General features: G+C 39.6%; 1 protein-coding gene across 1 annotated transcript; it reads right to left on the reverse strand.

The window, feature by feature from the left end:
- Positions 1-21,990: 21,990 nt before the first annotated feature.
- Positions 21,991-23,259, reverse strand: LOC130949675 (uncharacterized). The gene has a single exon (XM_057878330.1). The coding sequence runs from the start codon at positions 23,257-23,259 to the stop codon at positions 21,991-21,993; it is 1,269 nt and encodes a 422-aa protein (XP_057734313.1).
- Positions 23,260-23,590: the final 331 nt, after the last annotated feature.

A 23,590-nucleotide genomic window follows, 5' to 3' on the forward strand; every position in this document is an offset into this window, starting at 1 on the left:
CCTTTTCAGATTGTGACTCAGCTTTGCTAGAGTCCCCAATTAGAGGTGTCCAGGGTTCTTAAGCACACTCTTTTTGCCTTGGATCACGACTTTATTATATATATATTTTTTTGTATTCACTGCTTTTTCTTGCTTCACGAATCATTTTTATGATTTTTCAGATCCTCAGTAACATGTCTCCATTTTTTCATCATTCTTTCAAGAGCCAACATTCATGAACAAAAAATTCAAAAGACATATGCACTGTTCAAGCATACATTCAGAAGTCAAAGTATTGCCACCACATCAACATAATTAATCTGTTATAAAATTCAAAATTCATGCAATTCTTCTCTTTTTTAATTAAGAACATTTTTCATTTAAGAAAGGTGATGGATTCATAGGACATTCATAACTTTAAGGCATAGACCCTAAGACACTAATGATCATAAGACACAAACATAGATAAACATAAGCATGAAAATTTGAAAAACAGAAAAATAAAGAACAAGGAAATTAAAGAACGGGTCCACCGTAGTGATGGCGGCTTGTTCTTCCTGTTGAAGATCTTATGGAGTACTTTAGCTCCTCAATGTCTCTTCCTTGCCTTTGTTGCTCCTCTCTCATGATTCTATGATCTTCTCTAATTTCATGGAGGAGGATGGAATGTTCTTGGTGCTCCACCCTTAGTTGTCCCATGTTGGAACTCAATTTTCCTGGGGAGGTGCTGATTTGATCCCAATAGTTTTGTGGAGAAAAGTGCAGCCCTTGAGGCATCTCAAGGATTTCATAATGAGTGGGATCTCTTGTTTGCTCCATCCTTTTCTTAGTGATGGGCTTGTCCTCATCAATGAGGATGTCTCCCTCTATGTTAACTCCAACTGAATTACAGAGGTGACAAATGAGATAAGGGAAGGCTAACCTTGCCAAGGTAGAGGACTTGTCCGCCACCTTATAAAGTTCTTGGGATATAACCTCATGAACTTATACTTCCTCTCCAATCATGATGCTATGAATCATGATAGCCCGGTCTATAGTGACTTCGGACCGGTTGCTAGTGGGAATGATTGAGCGTTGGATAAACTCTAACCATCCCCTAGCCACGGGCTTGAGGTCATGCCTTCTCAGTTGAACCGGCTTCCCTCTTGAATCTCTCTTCCATTGAGCGCCCTCTTCACAAATGTCTATGAGGACTTGGTCCAACCTTTAATCAAAGTTGACCCTTCTAGTGTAAGGGTGTTCATCTTCTTGCATCATGGGCAAGTTGAGTGCCAACCTTACATTTTCTGGACTAAAATCTAAGCATTTCCCCCGAACCATTGTAAGCCAATTCTTTGGGTCCAGGTTCACACTTTGATCATGGTTCTTGGTGATCCATGCATTGGCATAGAACTCTTGAACCATTAAGATTCTGACTTGTTGAATGGGGTTGGTAAGAACTTCCCAAACTCTTCTTCGGATCTCATGTCGGATCTCCGGATATTCACTCTTTTTGAGTTTGAAAGGGACCTCGGGGATCACCTTCTTCATGGCCACAACTTCATAGAAGTGGTCTTGATGTGCCCTTGAGATGAATCTCTCCATCTCCCATGACTCGGAGGTGGAAGCTTTTGCCTTCCCTTTCCTCTTTCTAGAGGTTTCTCCGGCCTTAGATGCCATAAATGGTTATGGAAAAACAAAAAGCAATGTTTTTACCACACCAAGCATAGAAGGTTTGCTCGTCCTCGAGCAAAAAAAGAAAGAAGAGAGTAGAAGAAGAAGAAATAGAGGAGATGGAGGGAGGCTTTGTGTTTGGCCAAGGGGGAGAAGTAGTGTTTAGGTTGTGTGAAAATGAAGGAGTGAAGATGGGTTTATATAGGGGTGGAGAGAGGGGTAGGGTTCGGTCATGTATGGGTGGGTTTGGGAGGGAAAGTGGTTTGAATTTGAATGGTAAGGTAGGTGGGGTTTTATGAAGGATGGATGTTAGCGGTTAAGAGAATGGTAGGATTTGATAGGTGAGGGGTTTTTGGGGAAGAGGTGTTGGGGTGATTGGTGAATGGGAGAAGAAGAGAGAGAGTGGTAGGGTTGGTGGGGATCCTGCGGGGTCCACAGATCCTGAGGTGTCAAGGATAATTCATCCCTGCACCAAGTGGCGAGCAAAAATGCTCTTTCTGCCAATCCTGGCGTTAAACGCTGGGCTGGTGCCCATTTCTGGCGTTCAACGCCAGCTTCTTGCCCATTCCTGGCGTTAAACGCCAGTCTGGTGCCCCTTTCTGGCGTTAAACGCCTAGAATGGTGCCAGATTAGGCGTTAAACGCCCATTTTGCTGTCTTCACTGGCGTTTAAATGCCAGCAAGTTTTCCTCCAGGGTGTGCTGTTTTTCTTTCTATTTTTCATTTTGTTTTTGCTTTTTCAATTATTTTTGTGACTTCACATGATCATCAACCTATAGAAAATATAAAATAACAATGAAAAATAGATAAATATAACATTGGGTTGCCTCCCAACAAGCGCTTCTTTAATGTCAGTAGCTTGACAGAGGGCTCTCATGAGCCTCACAGATACTCAGAGAAATGTTGGAACCTCCCAACACCAAACTTAGAGTTTGAGTGTGGGGGTTCAACACCAAACTTAGAATTTGGTTGTGGCCTCCCAACACCAAACTTAGAGTTTGACTGTGGGGGCTCTGTTTGACTCTGTTTTGAGGGAAGCTCTTCATGCTTCCTCTCCATGGTAACAGAGGGATATCTTTGAGCCTTAAACACAAAGGATTCATACTTTACTTGAATGATTAATTCTCCTCTGTCAACATCAATCACAGCCTTTGCTGTGGCTAGGAAGGGTCTGCCAAGGATGATGGATTCATCCATGCACTTCCCAGTCTCTAGGACTATGAAATCAGCAAGGATGTAATGGTCTTCAACCTTTACCAGAACATCCTCTACAAGTCCATAAGCTTGTTTTCTTGAATTGTCTGCCATCTCTAGTGAGATTCTTACAGCTTGCACCTCAAAGATCCCTAGCTTCTCCATTATAGAGAGAGGCATGAGGTTTATGCTTGACCCTAGGTCACACAAAGCCTTCTCAAAGGTCATGGTGCCTATGGTACAAGCATGGTCCTGTCTCTTTTGAGGTAATCTCTGCCAAGTCAAGTTATCCAGTTCTTTGATGAGCAAATGGGGTTCATCCTCCCAAGTCTCATTACCAAATAACTTGTCATTTAGCTTTATGATTGCTCCAAGGTACTTAGCAACTTGCTCTTCAGTGACATCTTCGTCCTCTTCTGAGGAAGAATATTCATCAGAGCTCATGAATGGCAGAAGTAAATCCAATGAAATCTCTATGGTCTCAGTGTGAGCCTCAGATTCCCACGGTTCCTCATTAGGGAACTCATTGGAGGCCAGTGGACGTCCATTGGGGTCTTCCTTAGTGGCGATCACTGCCTCTTCCTCCTCTCCAAATTCGGCCATGTTGATGGCCTTACACTCTCCTTTTGAATTTTCTTCTGTATTGCTTGGAAGAGTACTATGAGGGAGTTCAGTAACTTTCTTACTCAACTTACCTACTTCTCCAAGTTTCTAATGGAGGACCTTGTTTCAATCATGAAACTTTGAGTGGTTTTGATTAGATCAGAGACCATGGTTGCTAAGTCAGAGTGGCTCTGCTTAGAATTCTCTGTCTGGTGCTGAGAAGATGATGGAAAAGGCTTGCCATTGCCAAACCTGTTTCTTCCACCATTATTGTTGTTGAAACCTTGTTGAGGTCTCTGTTGATCCTTCCATGATAGATTTGGATGATTTCTCTATGAAGGATTATAGGTGTTTCCATAGGGTTCTCCCATGTAATTCACCTCTTCCATTGAAGGGTTCTCAGGATCAAAAGCTTCTTCTTCAGATGAAGCGCCCTTAGTACTGCCTGGTGCAGCTTGCATTCCAGACAGACTTTGAGAAATCATATTGACTTGCTGAGTTAATATTTTGTTCTGAGCCAGTATGGCATTCAGAGTATCAATCTCAAGAACTCCTTTCTTCTGATTCGTCCCATTGTTCACAGGATTCCTTTCAGAAGTGTACATGAATTGGTTATTTGCAACCATTTCAATGAGTTCTTGAGCTTCTGCAGGCATCTTCTTCAGATGAAGAGATCCTCCAGCAGAGCTGTCCAATGACATCTTGGACAGTTCAGACAGACCATCATAGAAGATACCATGATGCTCCATTCAGAAAGCATGTTAGAGGGACACTTTCTGATCAATTGTTTATATCTTTCCCAAGCTTCATAGAGGGATTCACCTTCCTTCTGTCTGAAGGTTTGGACTTCCACTCTAAGCTTACTCAATTTTTGAGGTGGAAAGAACTTTGCCAAGAAGGCATTGACTAGCTTTTCCCAAGAGTTCAGCCTTTCTTTAGGTTGTGAGTCCAACCATATCCTAGCTCTGTCTCTTACAGCAAAAGGGAATAGCATAAGTCTGTAGACCTCAGGATTAACCCCATTAGTCTTGACAGTGTCACGGATTTGCAAGAACTCAGCTAAAAACTGATGAGGATCTTCCAATGGAAGTCCATGGAACTTGCAATTCTGTTGCATTAGAGAAACTAATTGAGGCTTAAGCTCAAAGTTGTTTGCTCTAATGGCAGGGATAGAGATGCTTCTCCCATAGAAGTTGGGAGTAGGTGCAGTAAAGTCACCCAGCACCTTCCTTGCATTGTTGGTATTGTTGTTGTTTTCGGCTGCCATGTCTTCTTCTAGTTTAAAGATTTCTGTTAGGTCCTCTACAGAGAGTTGTGATTTAGCTTCTCTTAGCTTTCGCTTCAAGGTCCTTTCAGGTTCAGGATCAGCCTCAACAAGAATGCTTTTATCTTTGCTCCTGCTCATATGAAAGAGAAGAGAACAAGAAAATATGGAATCCTCTATGTCACAATATAGAGATTCCTTGAGGTGTCAGAGGAAAAGAAGAAGGAGAGGGTAGAAGAAAAATTCGATCTTATCTAGAAAGATAGAATTCGAATTGTGCATTGAGGATGAGTGTTAGTCCATAAATAGAAGGATGTGAGAAGAGGGGGAGAAATTTTCGAAAATAAATTAAAAAGATTTTAAAAACATTTTGAAAAATTGAAGAATGATTTTCGAAAAATATGATTGGGAAAGAAATAAAGTGATTTTTGAAAAAGACTTTGAATTTTGAAATCAAAAAGATATGATTGAAAACTATTTTGAAGAAGATGTGATTAATAAGATATGATTGAAAAGATACAGTTTTAAAAAGATATGATTGAGAAGATATGATTTGAAAAACAATTTAAAAAGATTTGATTTTTAAAATTAATGACTTGGCTAACAAGAAATTTAAAAGATATGATTTAGACATTAAACCATTCTCAACAGAAAAGGCAACATAATTGAAATGTTGAATCAAATCATTAATTGTTAGCAAGTATGGAAGAAATTGATTTTGAAAATATATGATTGAAAAGATATGATTTGAAAAAGATTTGATTTTGAAAAATTTTGAAAACTTGAAAAAAATTTGAATTAAAAACAAAATCTTTCCTCTTGTGCCATCCTGGTGTTAAACGCCCAGAATGGTATCCATTCTGGCGTTTAACGCCCAAAATGCTACCCTTTTGGGCGTTAAACGCCGATCCAGGTACCCTAGCTGGTGTTTAAACGCCAGTTTTCCTTCTTTACTGGGCGTTTTGAACGCCCAGCTTTTTCTGTGTAATTCCTCTGCTGTATGTTCTGAATCTTCAATTCTCTGTATTATTGACTTGAAAAGACACAAATTAAAATATTTTTTTGAATTTTTAATGATGAGGAATAATCAAAATGCAACTACAATCAAATAAACAATGCATGCTAGACACCAAACTTAGAAGTTTGTATACTACTGACACTAACAAATTGAGAATGCATATGAGAAACAACAAAACACTTAAGACAAGAGAATTTAAAGATCAGAACAAGGAAATCATCAAGAACAACTTGAAGATCAATGAAGAACATGAATGAATTCGAAAAATGCAAGAAGAAAAGAAATGTGCAATTGACACCAAACTTAAAATTAGACATTAGACTCAAACAAGAAACATAAAATTATTTTTTTGGTTTTAAGATTTTATAATTTTTTTTGTGCTTTTTCGAAAATTATATGGAAAAGAAAATAAAGAGATTCAAAATTTTTAATAAGAATTCCAGGAATCATGCAATGTTAGTCTAAAGCTTTAGTCTAAAGAAATTAGACATGGCTAGCCAAGCTTCAACAGGACATTGCATTCAAGAGCTAAATTGATGAGAATCAATCAGATTTGGTGATGATGAAAACATCACCTTGAAACTCTAGAATTCATTCTTAAAAATTCTGAAGAAAAATACCTAAGCTAAGCAACAAGATGAACCGTCAGTTGTCCAAACTCAAACAATCCACGACAACGGCGCCAAAAACTTGGTGCACGAAATTGTGATCATCAATGGCGCCATCAACATGGTACGCTCAATTGCAATCTCAACTCTTTATCACAACTTCGCACAACTAACCAACAAGTGCATTGGGTCATCCAAGTAATAAACCTTACGCGAGTAAGGGTCGATCCTACGGAGATTGTTGGTATGAAGCAAGCTATGGTCATCTTGTAAATCTCAGTCAGGCAGATTCAAATGGTTATGGATGATTTATGAATAAAGCATAAAATAAAGATAGAGATACTTATGTAATTCATTGGTGAGAATTTCAGATAAGCGTGTGGAGATGCTCTGTCCCTTCTGTCTCTCTGCTTTCCTACTGTCTTCATCCAATCCTTCTTACTCCTTTCCATGGCAAGCTGTATGTTGGGCATCACCGTTGTCAGTGGCCACAGTTCCGTCCTCTCAGTGAAAATGTTCAACACGCTCTATCACCGCACGGCTAATCATCTGTCGGTTCTCAATCAGGTTGGAATAGAATCCAGTGATTCTTTTGCGTCTGTCACTAACGCCCAGCCTTCAGGAGTTTGAAGCTCGTCACAGTCATTCAGTCCTTGAATCCTACTTAGAATACCACAGACAAGGTTTAGACCTTCCAGATTCTCTTGAATGCCGCCATCAATTCTAGCATATTGATGCAGGTGGAAACTGTCTCTCAACAAATTTCCTTCGGCAAGTGTACCAAATTTGTCGTCAAGTACAAACTCATAATAGAGTGAGGTCAAATCCCACAGGGATTGATTGATCAAGCAACTTTAATTAGAAGAATGTTCTAGTTGAGCAAATTCAGAATTCGGGTTGAGATTTGCAGAAAGTAAAATGGCGGGAATGTAAATAACAGAAAAAGTAAATGCTAGAATTAAAGGGCTGAAAGTAAATGAATGAAAGTAAATTGCAGAATTGTAAATGGGAATGGGGTGTTTGCTCATGAAAGTAAACGCAGAAATTAAAGAGAATAGGTGAGATCAGAATTGGGGAGTTCATTGGGCGCAGGAGACGTTGCAATTTTCCGGATCAAGTTCATTTTCATCTCTTCCTCAATCAATGCACTCATTGATCTCATTGGCAATCTTGAGAAGAGATGAAATGTGGTCACTGATTATACCACATGCATTTCCAAAATCAAGTATTGAGAGGATTATAGTCACATATCCATCCAAACCCAATTTGGTCCAGCACGAGAAAGCATTTCTAGCTTGATCTCTTCATTCCTCTTTCAAGGCTCAGAAGAGATCCAACTTTGAATAGCTTCTTTTCCAAGATAACTACCCAATTGGATGAAGATCGAAAGCTTTCAAGTAAAATCAAGAGAAAAGATAGAAGAAGAATAACGAAAACTAGTATTGATCCATCAAATTACAACAGAGCTCCCTAACCCAATGAAAGGGGTTTAGTTGTTCATAGCTCTAGAAAATGAAAACAAAGATGGAGAATACATCCTGGAACTAGAAGAGCAAAGAAGGTAAAATACAGAGAGTAGTGCTATTTTCCAACTTCCAGAACTCCTCAAATAATTCAAAGTTACTCCTATATATACTACTCTTCTCAGCTTCTAGTTGGCTCTTCAAGTCTTGGGCATTTGGATCTTTAGTTTGAAGCAGTTCTCTTCTTCATTTGGGCTTGGCTTTACTTGCAGAGAGAAAGTGTGAAGTGGGTAGAGACTTTAGCTCAGGACGTTAGGGGTGTTAACGTTTAGTGAAAGTATGAGTTCGAGAACGTTAGTGACACTCAACATTGTCACTAACATTCCAATGTACCCCTTTGCCTCACGTTAGAGCCCACGTTAACTAGGTTAACGTGGCTTCTAACGTGGCCTTGCCAACCTTCGAGAACGTTAGTGACACCTAACATTGTCACTAACGTTCTAGTGTGCCCCTATGTCTCACGTTAGAGTCCCACGTTAACTAGGTTAAGGTGGCTTCTAACGTGGCTTTGCCAACCTTCGAGAACGTTAGTGACACTTAACATTTTGGCTCATCTTTCACTCATCAACGTTAGCTTCAACGTTAACTAAGTTAACGTGGCTCCTTGGGGGTTTTGTGGGTGCTTCCAACGTTAGTGACAATGTTGGGTGTCACTAACGTTGTCGACCTCCCTTGCCTCTTACGTTAGCTCCCATGTTAACCAAGTTAACGTGGGAGTTAACGTGGTACATTGCACCTTAGGCCAACGTTAGTGACAATGTTGAGTGTCACTAACATTGGCTTCCTTCCCCCTTTTAACGTTAGAGGCCACGTTAACTAAGTTAACGTGGACTCTAACGTGGCCACTTATGATCATTGGCCAACATTAGTGATAATGTTAAGTGTCACTAACGTTGGCTCAAAGTCCCTTCTTCACGTTAGAGTTCACGTTAACTTAGTTAACATGACTCTTAACGTGGGCAATGATGGCTTCGAGAGTGTTATTGGCAATCACTTTTCTCATTAACTTTGCAAGTTACCTCCCATTCCACGTTAGTGGTAACGTTAATTAGATTAACGTGACTGCTAAGTGGTTCTTCCTTGCTTCCTTTGGTCCTGAAATCAAGCAATAGAGTGCATCAAAGTTCTAGTCCAAGTCATGGGTAATGCAACATACAATTTGTCATTAAACTCATGCAAAATCCTCATGAAATCATGTAAAATGCACAATGTATGCTTGAATCAAGGTATAAGTGAATATCCACCCAAAACTAGCTTATTTGCTAAGGAAATGCATGAAACTACCCTAAAAACAGTAAAGAAAAGGTCAGTGAAACTGGCCAAGATGCCCTGGCATCACAACACCAAACTTAAAGCTTGCTTGTCCCTAAGCAAGTACTGGAACAAGAGAATGATGAATAGAATGCCAAGAGAAATGAGTCATTCTTGTGGAAGTCATGTCACTAATTTTATGGTGGTTTCATGCATAGCAACTTAGGTTCATTCCATTACTAGCTTTCAGACCTTTATCATGTCCTAAAACACTGACTTTGCTTACATCCCATGAGACTTGTCATTCAAGGGCTTATTTGTGTTCTTCAAGCTAAGTGCTCTGTAAGGGGGAAACTCTTTAAGATAAGCTTTCAGCCAACACTCCCGAACCAGTTGGTTCAAGGTGCTAGGTGTTGAGACACCCCTAAGGACTTACTCCCTCAAGTCTCTCCCCCATACATACACACCACAGGCATCTGGTTCATTTATTTTCCTTCTTGAGACCTTGGTGTCCAGCACCTCTTTGGGTTACTAAATGCTCTGCAGTGAGGGTTACTCTTGATAGTGGACTTTCAGCTGATAATCCCGAGTTAGTTAACCCAAGTTACCAAGTGATAAGGCACCCCTAAGAGCTTATTCATCCAAGTAAATCCCTCACACAGGAACACCACAGACACATGCCTCAAGATTAAAACCATTGGTGCCTAGCCTTATTGCTTACTCTTTTTCTTTTGTTTTTCACTTTAAGTGTTCTTTCCCTTTCTCTTATTAGGACTCAGGGGTATATTCAAAGCAAAGTACTCAGGACAGATAGTTGTCTTCCCACCTTATGGTTGAACCAACTTAGCTAACTTATGATCACACCAAAGACTCAGAAAATTACTCCATATCATGAACTCCACTCTGGTCTTTTGAAACATAAACATTCTCTTCTTCATTTGATTTTAAAGACAAGCATACCTGGTGCACGAATTTGCAATCCGCACAACTAACCAGCAAGTGCACTGGGTCGTCCAAGTAATACCTTACGTGAGTAAGGGTCGATCCCACGGAGATTATTGGTTTGAAGCAAGCTATGTTTATTTTATTATTCTTAGTCAGGATATTAATTAAAATTATCAGTTGGAATTATTAGATTGGAAAAATAAAAGAGAATAAAATCGTTACTTGTTGTGCAGTAATGAGAAATATGTTGGAGTTTTGGAGATGCTTTGTCCTCTGAATTTCTGCGATGTAATATTCAACTCAATTGTTTGTAAAGCACGTCTACGGCAAGCTGTATGTAGGGTGTCACCATTGTCAGTGGCTACCTCCCATCCTCTCAGTGAAAATGGTCCAGATGCTCTGTCACAGCACGGCTAATCAGCTGTTGGTTCTCGATCATGTTGGAATAGGATCCATTGACCCTTTTGCGTTTGTCATCACGCCCAGCAATCGCGAGTTTGAAGCGCGTCACAGCCATTCAATCATTGAATCCTACTCGGAATACCACAGACAAGGTTTAGACCTTCCGGATTCTCAAGAGTGGCCGCCATCAATTCTAGCTTATACCGCGGAGATTCTGATTAAGGAATCTAAGAGAAGCTCATTCAGTCTGATGTAGAACGGAGGTGTTTGTCAGGCACACGTTCATGGATTGAGGGAGGTGATGAGTGTCACGGATCATCACCTCCTTCATAATTAAGCGCGAATAAACATCTTAGATCGGACCATACACACGTTTGAGTGAAATAGAAACAATTGCATTAATTCATCGAGATGCTGCAGAGCTCCTCACCCCCAACAATGGAGTTTAGAGACTCATGCCGTCAAAGTGTATAAAATTCAGATCTGAAAATGTCATGAGGTACAAAATAAGTCTCTAAAAGTTGTTTAAATAGTAAACTAATAACCTAGGTTTACAGAAAATGAGTAAACTATGATAGATAGTGTAGAAATCCACTTCTGGGGCCCACTTGGTGTGTGCTGGGGCTGAGACTTAAGCTTCTCACGTGTCTGGGCTGTTTTGGGTGTTCAACGCCAGGTTGTGACGTGTTTTGGGCATTGAACTCCAACTTGTAACCTGTTTCTGGCGCTGGACGCCAGACAGCAGCATGATACTGGCGTTGAACACCAGTTTACGTCGTCTATCTTCGCGCAAAGTATAGACTATTATATATTGCTGGAAAGCCCTGGATGTCTACATTTCAACGCCGTTGAGAGCGCGCCAATTGGACTCCTGTAGCTCCAGAAAATCCATTTCGAGTACAGGGAGGTCAGAATCCAACAGCATCAGCAGTCCTTTTTCAGCCTAAATAAGATTTTTGCTCAGCTCCCTCAATTTCAGCCAGAAATTACCTGAAATCACAGAAAAATCACACAAACTCATAGTAAAGTCCAGAAATATGATTTTTGATTAAAAACTAATAAAATTCTATTAAAAACTAATTAAAACATACTAAAATCTACATGAAATTATCCCCAAAAAGCGTATAAAATATCCGCTCATCACAACACCAAACTTAAACTGTTGCTTGTTCTCAAGCAACTAGATAAATAAAATAGGATGAAAAGAAATTAAGAAACAATAATATCTCAGAGTTTCAAGTGAAGCTCAGATTCTAATTAGATGAGCGGGACTAGTAGCTTTTTGCTTCTGAACAGTTTTGGCATCTCACTTTATCCTTTGAAATTCAGAATGGTTGGCATCCATAAGAACTCAGAATTCAGATAGTATTATTGATTCTCCTAGTTTAGTATGTTGATTCTTGAACACAGCTACTTTATGAGTCTTGGCCGTGGCCCTAAGCACTTTGTTTTCCAGTATTACCACCGGATACATAAATGCCACAGACACATAATTGGGTGAACCTTTTCAGATTGTGACTCAGCTTTGCTAGAGTCCCCAATTAGAGGTGTCCAGAGTTCTTAAGCACACTCTTTTGCTTTGGATCACGACTTTAACCACTCAGTCTCAAGCTTTTCACTTGGACATGCATGCCACAAACACATGGTTAGGGACAGCTTGATTTAGCCGCTTAGGCCTGGATTTATTTCCTTGGGCCCTCCTATCCATTAATGCTCAAAGCCTTGGATCCTTTTTACCCTTGCCTTTTGGTTTTAAGGGCTTTTGGCTTTTTCTGCTTGCTTTTTCTTTCTCTCTTTTTTTTTTGCAAGATTTTTTTTTTCACTGCTTTTTCTTGCTTCAAGAATCAATTTCATGATTTTTCAGATCATCAATAACATTTCTCTTGTTCATCATTCTTTCAGGGGCCAACAATTTTAACATTCATAAAATTCAATATCAAAAATATGTACTATTCAAGCATTCATTCAGAAGACAAAAAGTATTGCCACCACATATAAATAATTAGAATTTTCCTTATTAAGAACTCGAAAAAAATTAAATTGCCTCTTTATTCTAAAAAATCTACTATTTTATTCATGTTTGATGATGATGAGAAAAATAAATTATAACTTAATTGAAAATAAAATCAAAATAGATATGCTAATTACTACTACTCCTATATAACTTATAAGGTAAAATCCTATAATAATACTATCACAAAGTTAAAGCTAGAATTAGAACTTAACAACCTGTATTTTGGGAAGTGGATGTTCCTCTAGTCTGTGTGGTGCCTTCAAGAATTAATTTCTGACGCTTCAGCTCCCTTAAGTTCACATCCTTGCTCTTCCTGTTCCCTTAGGTGCCATGATCTTAATGAGTTTTAGCTCAGTGATAATGGCAAATCACACCAAACTTAGAGGTTTGCTTGTCCTCAAGCAAAAGAAAGGAAAGGAGAGGAATAGAAGGAGAGGCAGTTTCGAAAAAAAGATAAGATGAGTTGAAAAAGATATGAGAAGAAATTAAAGAAAAATCAAGAAATATGTTTAGGATTAAAATTTTTGGAATTGAAGGATGATATTTGGAAACATGTTTATGCAAGAAATCATGAATTGAAACATAAAAAAATAGAAAATTTTTGAAGAAAAACAAATTTTACCTCCTCCCCACCATTCTGGCGTTAAACGCCCAAATGCTGCTTGTTTTGGGCGTTTAACGCCCAATTGCTGCTTCTCCTGGGCGTTCAATGCCCAGCTGTTGCTTCTTTCTAGCGTTGAACGCCAGGAAGTCCTTTGTCACTGGGCGTTTTTCTGAACGCCCAGGACGCTGTCAATCTGGCGTCAAATGCCCAGAAGGTGCTTCTTTCTAGCGTTCAACGCCCAGAAGATGCTCCTTTCTGGTGTTTAACGCCCAGATGGCTACCCTTACAAGCGTTGAACGCCCAGTGGGTGCTTCTTTTGGGCGTTCAACGCCCAAAATGTTTCTTACTGGCTTTTTCACCCCAGTGAGCTTCCAAATTCCCTTGTAACTCTGTGAATCCAATCAATTGCTATTTTACCTTTTGAAGATACTTTGACATATACCTGTAAAAATTAGCAAAAACAAATAAAATTAAATTTTGTGAATGGCTGGGTTGCCTCCCAGCAAGCGCTTCTTTATTGTCCTTAGCTGGACTATCACTGAGCTTTAATCAAGTCTCAGTTTTGAGCATTCTTACTCAAAATTGCTTTCAAGATAATGTTTAACTCTCTGTCCATTAACAATGAACTTTTTATTAGAGTCATTATCCTGAAGCTCTACGTATCCATATGGTGATACACTTGTAATCACATATGGACCTCTCCACCGGGATTTTAATTTCCCGGGGAATAATTTGAGCCTAGAATTAAATAGCAGAACTTTCTGCCCCGGCTCAAAGACTCTGGATGACAATTTCTTATCATGCCATCTTTTTGCTTTCTCTTTGTAAATTTTTGCATTCTCGAAAGCATTGAGTCTAAATTCCTCTAGCTCATTTAACTGAAGCAATTGTTTTTCTCCAGCTAACTTGGCATCAAGGTTCAGGAATCTGGTTGCCCAGTAGGCCTTATATTCCAGTTCCACTGGCAAGTGACATGCCTTTCCATACACAAGCTGGTATGGAGAGGTCCCTATAGGGGTCTTGAATGCTGTTCTATATGCCCATAGAGCATCATCCAAGCTTCTTGCCCAATCCCTTCTACGGTTAATTACAGTCCGTTCCAGGATTCTTTTGAGTTCTCTATTTGAGACTTCAGCTTGCCCATTAGTCTGTGGGTGATATGGAGTGGCCACCCTGTGGCTAACTCCATAACGAACCAAAGCAGAATAGAGCTGTTTATTGCAGAAATGAGTGCCCCCATCACTGATTAGTACTCTAGGGGTGCCAAATCTGCTGAAGATGTGTTTCTGGAGGAATTTTAACACTGTCTTAGTGTCATTAGTGGGTGTTGCAATAGCCTCCACCCATTTGGATACATAATCCACTGCCACCAGAATATAAGTGTTTGAGTATGATAGTGGGAAAGGTCCCATGAAGTCAATACCCCATACATCAAACAACTCAATCTCCAAGATCCCTTGTTGAGGCGTGGCATAACTGTGAGGCAGATTGCCAGATCTTTGGCAACTGTCACAATTAAGCACAAACACTCGGGAATCTTTATAGAGAGTAGGCCAGTAGAAGCCACATTGGAGGACTCTTGTGGCTGTTCGCTCACTTCCAAAATGTCCTCCATATTGTGATCCATGGCAGTGCCATAGGATCTTCTGCGCTTCTTCCTTAGGCACACATCTACGGATTACTCCGTCTGCACATCTCTTGAAGAGATATGGTTCATCTCAAAGATAGTACTTTGCATCTGTGATCAATTTCTTTGATTGCTGCCTATTGTACTCTTTGGGTATGAACCTCACTGCCTTGTAGTTTGCAATATCTGCAAACCATGGCACTTCCTAGATGGCAAAGAGTTGCTCATCCGGAAAGGTTTCAGAGATCTCAGTAAGAGGGAGGGACGCCCCTTCTACTGGTTCTATTCGGGACAGATGATCTGCTACCTGATTCTCTGTCCCTTTTCTGTCTCTAATTTCTATGTCAAACTCTTGCAGAAGCAACACCCATCTTATAAGTCTGGGTTTTGAATCCTGCTTTGTGAGTAGATATTTAAGAGCAGCATGATTAGTGTACACAATCACTTTTGATCCTACTAAATAGGATCTAAATTTGTCAATGGCGTAAACCACTACAAGTAGCTCTTTTTCTGTGGTTGTGTAATTCTTCTGTGCGTCATTTAGAACATGGCTGGCATAGTAAAGGACGTGCAGAAGCTTGTCATGCCTTTGTCCCAACACTGCACCAATGGCATGGTCACTGGCATCACACATTAGTTCAAATGGTAATGTCCAGTTTGGTGCAGAGATGATTGGTGCTGTGACCAATTTAGCTTTCAGAGTCTCAAATGCCTGCAGACACTCTTTATCAAAGACAAATGGCGTGTCAGCAGCTAGCAGGTTGCTCAGAGGTTTGGTGATTTTTGAAAAATTCTTTATAAACCTCCTATAGAATCCTACATGCCCCAGAAAGCTTCTGATTGCCTTAACATTGGCAGGTGGTGGTAATTTTTCAATTACCTCTACCTTAGCTTGATCCACCTCTATTCCCTTGTTCGAGATTTTGTGCCCAAGGACAATTCCTTCAGTCATCATAAAGTGACATTTTTCCCAGTTTAAAACCAGGTTAGTCTCTTGGCATCTCTTTAGAACAAGTGCTAGATGGTCAAGACAGGAGCTGAATGAGTCTCCAAATACTGAAAAGTCATCCATGAAGACTTCCAGAAATTTTTCCACCATATCAGAGAAAATTGAGAGCATGCACCTCTGAAAGGTTGCAGGTGCATTGCACAGGCCAAATGGCATCCTTCTGTATGCAAATACTCCAGATGGACATGTGAATGCCGTTTTCTCTTGATCTTTTGGATCTACTGCAATTTGATTATACCCTGAATATCCATCCAGGAAGCAGTAGTATTCATGACCTGCCAGTCTTTCTAGCATCTGGTCTATGAATGGTAAGGGAAAATGATCCTTTCTGGTGGCTGTATTGAGCTTTCTATAATCAATACACATACGCCACCCTGTAACTGTTCTTGTAGGAACCAGTTCATTTCTTTCATTGTGAACCACTGTCATGCCACCTTTCTTAGGGACAACTTGGACAGGGCTTACCCAGGGGCTGTCAGAAATAGGATAAATAATCCCAGCCTCTAGTAATTTAGTGACCTCCTTCTGCACCACTTCCTTCATGGCTGGATTCAGCCACCTTTGTGGTTGAACCACTGGCTTGGCGTCACCCTCCAATAGGATCTTGTGCATGCATCTAGCTGGGCTGATGCCCTTAAGATCACTGATGGACCACCCAAGAGCTGTCTTGTGTGTCCTTAGCACTTGAATTAGTGCTTCCTCTTCCTGTGGCTCTAAGGTAGAGCTTATGATTACAGGAAAGGTATCACCTTCTCCCAGAAACGCATATTTCAGGGATGGTGGTAATGGTTTGAGCTCGGGTTTAGGAGGTTTCTCCTCTTCCTGAGGGATTTTCAGAGGTTCTATTATTCTCTCTGATTCCTCCAAATCAGGCTGAACATCTTTAAAGATGTCCTCTAGCTCTGATTCAAGACTCTCAGCCATATTGACTTCTCTTACCAGCAAGTCAATGATATCAACACTCATGCAGTCATTTGGGGTGTCTGGATGTTGCATAGCTTTGACAACATTCAACTTGAACTCCTCTTCATTGACTCTCAGGGTTACTTCCCCTTTTTGGACGTCAATGAGGGTTCGGCCAGTTGCTAGGAAAGGTCTTCCTAGAATGAGAGTTGCACTCTTGTGCTCCTCCATTTCCAGCACCACAAAGTCAGTAGGAAAGGCAAATGGCCCAACCTTGACAATCATGTCTTCAATCACGCCTGATGGGTATTTAATGGATCCATCAGCAAGTTGAAGACATATCCGGGTTGGTTTGACTTCTTCAGTCAAACCAAGCTTTGTGATAATAGATACAGGTATTAGATTGATACTTGCCCCAAGATCACATAGAGCTTGCTTGGTACAATTACCCTCTAATGTGCATGGTATCATAAAGCTCCCGGGGTCTTTAAGCTTCTCAGGTAAGCTTTTCAGAATGACTTCACTGCATTCTTCAGTGAGGTAAACTTTTTCAGTTTTTCTCCAATCCTTCTTATGACTTAAGATCTCTTTCATGAACTTAGCATAAGAGGGTATTTGCTCAAGTGCTTCTGCAAACGGAATCTTTATTTCAAGAGTCCTGAGATAGTCTGCAAAGCGGGTAAATTGCTTATCCTATTCCGCTTGGCGGAGTTTTTGAGGATAAGGCATTTTGGCTTTGTATTCCTCAACCTTAGTTGCTGCAGGTTTATTACCTGTAGAAGTGGGTTGGGAAGCCTTTTTAGAAGGGTTGTTATCAGCACTTGTATGTGACTGATCCCCCACTGGCCTTTGAATACCAAGGATGGAAGCTGGAGTGGCGTTAGACGCCAACTCCTTATCTGTTACTGGCGTCTGAACGCCAGAACTGTGCTCCCTTTGGGCGTTCAACGCCGGATTCATGCTTGTTTCTGGCGTTGAACGCCAGGAATGAGCATGGTCTGGGCGTTCAGCGCCAGCATTATTCCTCTCTGGGCTCTGATTATCCTCGGAGGGATTTTGAGTAGCCATTTGTTCATTTCTTGGCTTCCTGCTGCTTTGAAGTGAGGTATTTAATGTTTTCCCACTTCTTAATTGAACTGCTTGGCATTCTTCTGTTATTTGTTTTGACAGTTGCTTTTCTGTTTGCTTTAACTGTACTTCCATATTCCTGTTAGCCATTCTTGTTTCTTGTAGTATTTCCTTGAATTCGGCTAGCTGCTGAGTTAGAAAGTCTAATTGCTGATTGAATTCATTAGCCTGATCTACGGGACTGAGTTCAACAGTTACTGTTTTAGCTTCTTCTTTCATGGAAGATTCACTGCTTAGGTACAGATGCTGATTTCTGGCAACTGTATCAATAAGCTCTTGAGCTTCTTCAATCGTTTTTCTCATATGTATAGATCCACCAGCTGAGTGATCTAGAGAGATCTGAGCTTTTTCTGTAAGCCCATAGTAGAAGATGTCTAATTGCACCCATTCTGAAAACATCTCAGAGGGGCATTTTCTTAGCATCTCTCTGTATCTCTCCCAGGCATCATAAAGGGATTCATTATCTCCTTGTTTGAAGCCTTGGATGCTTAGCCTTAGCTGTGTCATCCATTTTGGAGGAAAGTAGTGATTCAGGAATTTTTCTGACAGCTGTTTCCATGTCTTTATGCTATTTTTAGGTTGGTTATTTAACCACTTCGTAGCTTGATCTTTTACAGCAAATGGAAACAGTAATAATCTGTAGACATCCTGATCTACTTCCTTATCATGTACTGTGTCAGCAATTTGCAAAAATTGTGCCAGAAACTCTGTAGGTTCTTCGTGTGGAAGATCGGAATACTGGCAGCTTTGCTGCACCATGATAATGAGCTGAGGATTCAACTCAAAGCTACTAACTCCAATGGAGGGTATACAGATACTACTCCCATATGAAGCAGTAGTGGGGTTAGCATATGACCCCAGAGTCCTCCTCGACTGTTCATTTCCACTTAGTTCTATGATGGAATAAAGGAGATGGTATGTATGTTGATATTGACTATTTTATTATAAAGATAATTTTCGAAATAATAGAATAAAATAAAACCGAATTAAAAATAAAATAAAGAAAGAAAGAAAATTAAAAATTAAAATTTATAAAAAAAAAGTTTGAAAGATTTTCGAAAAATTGAGGAGAGAGAAGGTAGTTAGGATATTTTTGAAAAAGATATTTTATTTAAATTTTTTTTAAATTCTTAAAAAGATAAGAATTGAAAAATTTTGAAATTGAAATCTGAATTTTTATATAAAAATTTTGAAAAAACTCAAGAACACCTTGAAGATCAAGACACAAGAAAAACTCAAGAACACCTTGAAGATTCACAAGAACACCAAGAACAAAAGAAAGAACACCAAACTTAAAATTTTTAGAAAACTTTAATAAAATTTTTGAAAATTATGAAAGATTAACAAGAAAACACCAAACTTAAAGTTTGGCACAAGATTAAATCAAGAAAAATTATTTTTGAAAAATGATTTTAAAAAGAAGGTGCCCAATTGCCAAGAACATAAGCCAACTCTATAACCAACTGAGTTAAAAATGTAACGTATTTTAAAGATGTATTATTTTTATGGATAAAAGTATAATTTTTGAAAGTTAATGTTTTGAAAAAGCACAAGAAAAACAAGAAAAGACACAAAATAAGAAAAACTCAAGATCAAACAAGAAAAATAAACAAGAACAACTTGAAGATCAATGAAGAACAAAGAACACAAGTTCGAAAATTTTAAAGAAAAATATAAAATATGCAATTGACACCAAACTTACAACAAGACACTAAACTCACAAAAAAAAATTAAAATTTGATAAAGAAAAATAATATTTTTGAAAAAATTTTTTTAAAAAAGGGATAATAAAAGATGCAATTCTAGTAAAAAAAAAGGATAAATTCTTCCTAATCTAAGCAACAAAATAAAACTTTAGTTGTTCAAACTCGAATAATCCCCGGCAATGGCGCCAAAAACTTGGTGCACGAATTTGCAATCCGCACAACTAACCAGCAAGTGTACTGGGTCGTCCAAGTAATACCTTACGTGAGTAAGGGTCGATCCCACGGAGATTATTGGTTTGAAGCAAGCTATATTTATTTTATTATTCTTAGTCAGGATATTAATTAAAATTATCAGTTGGAATTATTAGATTGGAAAAATAAAAGAGAATAAAATCGTTACTTGTTGTTCAGTAATGAGAAATATGTTGGAGTTTTGGAGATGCTTTGTCCTCTGAATTTCTGCAATGTAATATTCAACTCAATTGTTTGTAAAGCACGTCTACGGCAAGCTGTATGTAGGGTGTCACCATTGTCAGTGGCTACCTCCCATCCTCTCAGTGAAAACGGTCCAGATCCTCTGTCACAGCACGGCTAATCAGCTGTTGGTTCTCGATCATGTTAGAATAGGATCCATTGATCCTTTTGCGTTTGTCATCACGCCCAGCAATCGCGAGTTTGAAGCGCGTCATAGCCATTCAATCATTGAATCCTACTTGGAATACCACAGACAAGGTTTAGACCTTCCGGATTCTCAAGAGTGGCCGCCATCAATTCTAGCTTATACCACGGAGATTCTGATTAAGGAATCTAAGAGAAGCTCATTCAGTCTGATGTAGAACGGAGGTGTTTGTCAGGCACACGTTCATGGATTGAGGGAGGTGATGAGTGTCACGGATCATCACCTCCTTCATAATTAAGCGCGAATAAACATCTTAGATCGGACCATACACACGTTTGAGTGAAATAGAAACAATTGCATTAATTCATCGAGACGCTGCAGAGCTCCTCACCCCCAACAATGGAGTTTAGAGACTCATGCCGTCAAAGTGTATAAAATTCAGATCTGAAAATGTCATGAGGTACAAAATAAGTCTCTAAAAGTTGTTTAAATAGTAAACTAATAACCTAGGTTTACAGAAAATGAGTAAACTATGATGGTAAAGTCCAGAAATATGATTTTTGCTTAAAAACTAATAAAATTCTATTAAAAACTAATTAAAACATACTAAAATCTACATGAAATTATCCCCAAAAAGTTTATAAAATATCCGCTCATCAATACCATAAGTAAAGATATGATGCAGTGACACTTAAACCCGAAATCATAGACCCTAGCAATAAAAACTTAAAATGCAGAGTTGAACTAGGTTCCAATCAACACATGACTATTATTTAACAGTGCATTCGGACTTCCAATTTTTAACACGATGAGTAGATGAAATTAAGTAGCAATACAACCTTTGGGAGATGGTTTGCTACACCAATCCAGTTGCCCTCTTGTTGTCATTGTCATAGTTCTTAATGCCTCACTTTCTTAGTTGAAGGTGCACCATCTCCTCATAAGCTTCCTGCAAGGTTATTGGAAGTTGCTTATTTTCCAAGCACTTGAGGAATAGTCAGCTTGCATGTATGCTTATGATTTCTGAACTTATTTTGGTGTGTGAACACCAAACTTAGTTCCTTGCCTACTACAAAACCTTGCATGCATACGTAGAACCTCGTATCTTGCTGTTAGCAACCAATTAACTAAAGACTAATCTATATCCAAGTGGTTCCCTTGATTGGTCAGAGCTAGCAATGTGCTTTGAGAGTGTAGTGTGATTCTAACTAGCATCCTTTGGTGGGACACCAAAGTTAGAATCGCACTTTCACTCTTGAATTGTTTTGGTGTGGATTGCAAGAATGGTTGCTTGATGGACGGTTGGGGTTGTGCATGAAGGAAGGACAAGGATCATCACTTACTGAGAGTGAATGGTTCGGTCTTCAAGGGTCTCTTTTCTTCAATGTTGCATGGCAACGTTTCCCCATGCGTTCCTTCTTGAGACAAGTGTGTAGTTCTCTTCATGAAGTGGCCGAACCTCCCCCATTTAATTGTCCAATCAATCCCCATCAATGCTCCTTTTCTTTTCCCTATAAAGATAAAATAAGAAAAGTAAGAAAAGATATCAAAACCACAATATGAACTTTACGGCTAGAATTAAAAAAAAGTAAGAAAAGATTAAATTGTTTATTCATGAATTCCAACTAACTAACTAACTATTTGTGGGTCCTTATATGCATATTGGTGGCACCATGGGGTGACACCAAACTTAGTTTGGAGCACTGTGATGAAAAGTTTTGTTCAAAGCTCCCAAGTCTAGCATGCATCTTGGTTTGCTTTGAACACCAAACTTGTTCTTCACTATATACTGCACAATAAGGTTTTCACCAAGTGTTTGTCAAGTTTGGGTTGGAATTCATAAATATTGATTTATTCACTATCTTCTGAAAGCATATAAAAAAATGGGTTGCCTCCCATGAAGCGCTTCTTTAGCGTCACTAGCTTGACGTTTCTCCCTCATTAGGGTGGTTGGTAATGCTTGAAGTCCTCCCTTCTTACTGTGAACTTGTATCCATTGGTTGTATCAATGATCTCTACATGTTCCAGGAAAAGAACTCTGTTGATTGTGAAGACTTTAGGTAACTGAGATGGTACAGTGGGGAGATTAGGGGGAATATCTGGGAAGTAAGCTGAGATCACTCTATCTCCTGGAGAAAAGTCTTCCGTAGGGATCTTTTTGTTCCTCCACCTCCTTGGTACCTTCTTCCTTGTGTCTTTTGATATTGCCTTGCTCTTGATGACTTCTTCCTCTAAGGGGGTCTTGATGTTGTCTTCGCATCCCTCTAGAGGTTTAGGTTCCTCCAACTTTTCCTTGAGCTGTGGTAGTTGCTGTTTCCCTTGTTTATCAACCAAAGGGGTCTCCAGATAGGTTGGCTGTGCTTCAGTGCTTGCTTTCTCCTTCAGCATCTCATTATGATCTTTGCTTGGTTCCTTGTGCTCTTGGTTTGCTTCTTGTGAGAGTTTGAAGACATTAAAGCTGAGCCGTTCATCATGGATTCTCAATATTAGCTCCCCTTTCTCCACATCTATGAGTGCTCTTGCCGTAGCTAGGAATGGTCTTCCCAATATGATTGGGTGAATGTGACTCTCTTCCATGTCCAGAATGACAAAGTCTGTTAGGAGAAAGTATTTCCCAACCTTTAACAACACATTTTCCACCACTCCTATTGCTTGCTTTTGAGTCTTGTCAGCCAGTCTGATGACTACATCTGTGGACATTATCTCATTGATCTGCAGCCTCTTCGCCAAGGATAGGGGCAGTAAGTTGATGCTTGCCCCCAAATCACAGAGTGCTCTATGAAACATTATTTCCCCTATGGCACAGGGGATATGAAAACTCCCTGGGTCTTTTCTTTTTGCAGGCAACTCAGGTTGAATAAGGGCACTACATTCCTTGTTCAACACTATAGTCTGGCCTCCTTTGATTGAGCTTTTCCTGGGAAGAAGTTCCTTCATATACTTGATGAATGCAGGCATTTGTTGGATGGCCTTGATGAATGGTATGTTCACATGCAGAGATGCAAACAAATCTAGGAACCTTGAGTACATTCTTTTCCCCACAGCACCATTGAGCAGTTGGGGAAATGGTGCATAGAGCTTAAGCAACTCTTGTTGTGAGATTTCTGGTTCTTGGTGATCTCTATCCTCCTCCTCTGTTGAGTTGTCTTCAGGCTGTTTGGAGAGTTTTCTTTGCTTGTCTTCAGCCTCTTGACCACTTGTAGTGACCATCTTGCAATCTTCATTCCCATCTTACTTTCTTTGCTTCGCCTCTTGGGTTTTTCTCTGTGTCACTTGGGAAGCTATCAGTAGGTTTGGGAAACTTCTCAGCTAAGCATCCCACTTGGAATTCCAGCTTCTTGATGGTCTCTCCCTGGTTCTTAATGTTGGCTCGCACCTCCTCTTTGAATACCTTGTTTTCTTGAATCTCTTGGCATATTCCTTCAAGTAAGGCTTCAATCTTAGAGAGCTTGTCATCAAATGATGGTGGATTGGGAGTAGAGGTGTTGTTTTGGTTTTGATATGGGTGTGGAGAAGTGTTGTTGTGGGGGTGTTGATATGT

The sequence above is a fragment of the Arachis stenosperma genome, chromosome 9 (assembly GCF_014773155.1).
Source record: "Arachis stenosperma cultivar V10309 chromosome 9, arast.V10309.gnm1.PFL2, whole genome shotgun sequence".
NCBI lineage: Eukaryota > Viridiplantae > Streptophyta > Magnoliopsida > Fabales > Fabaceae > Arachis > Arachis stenosperma.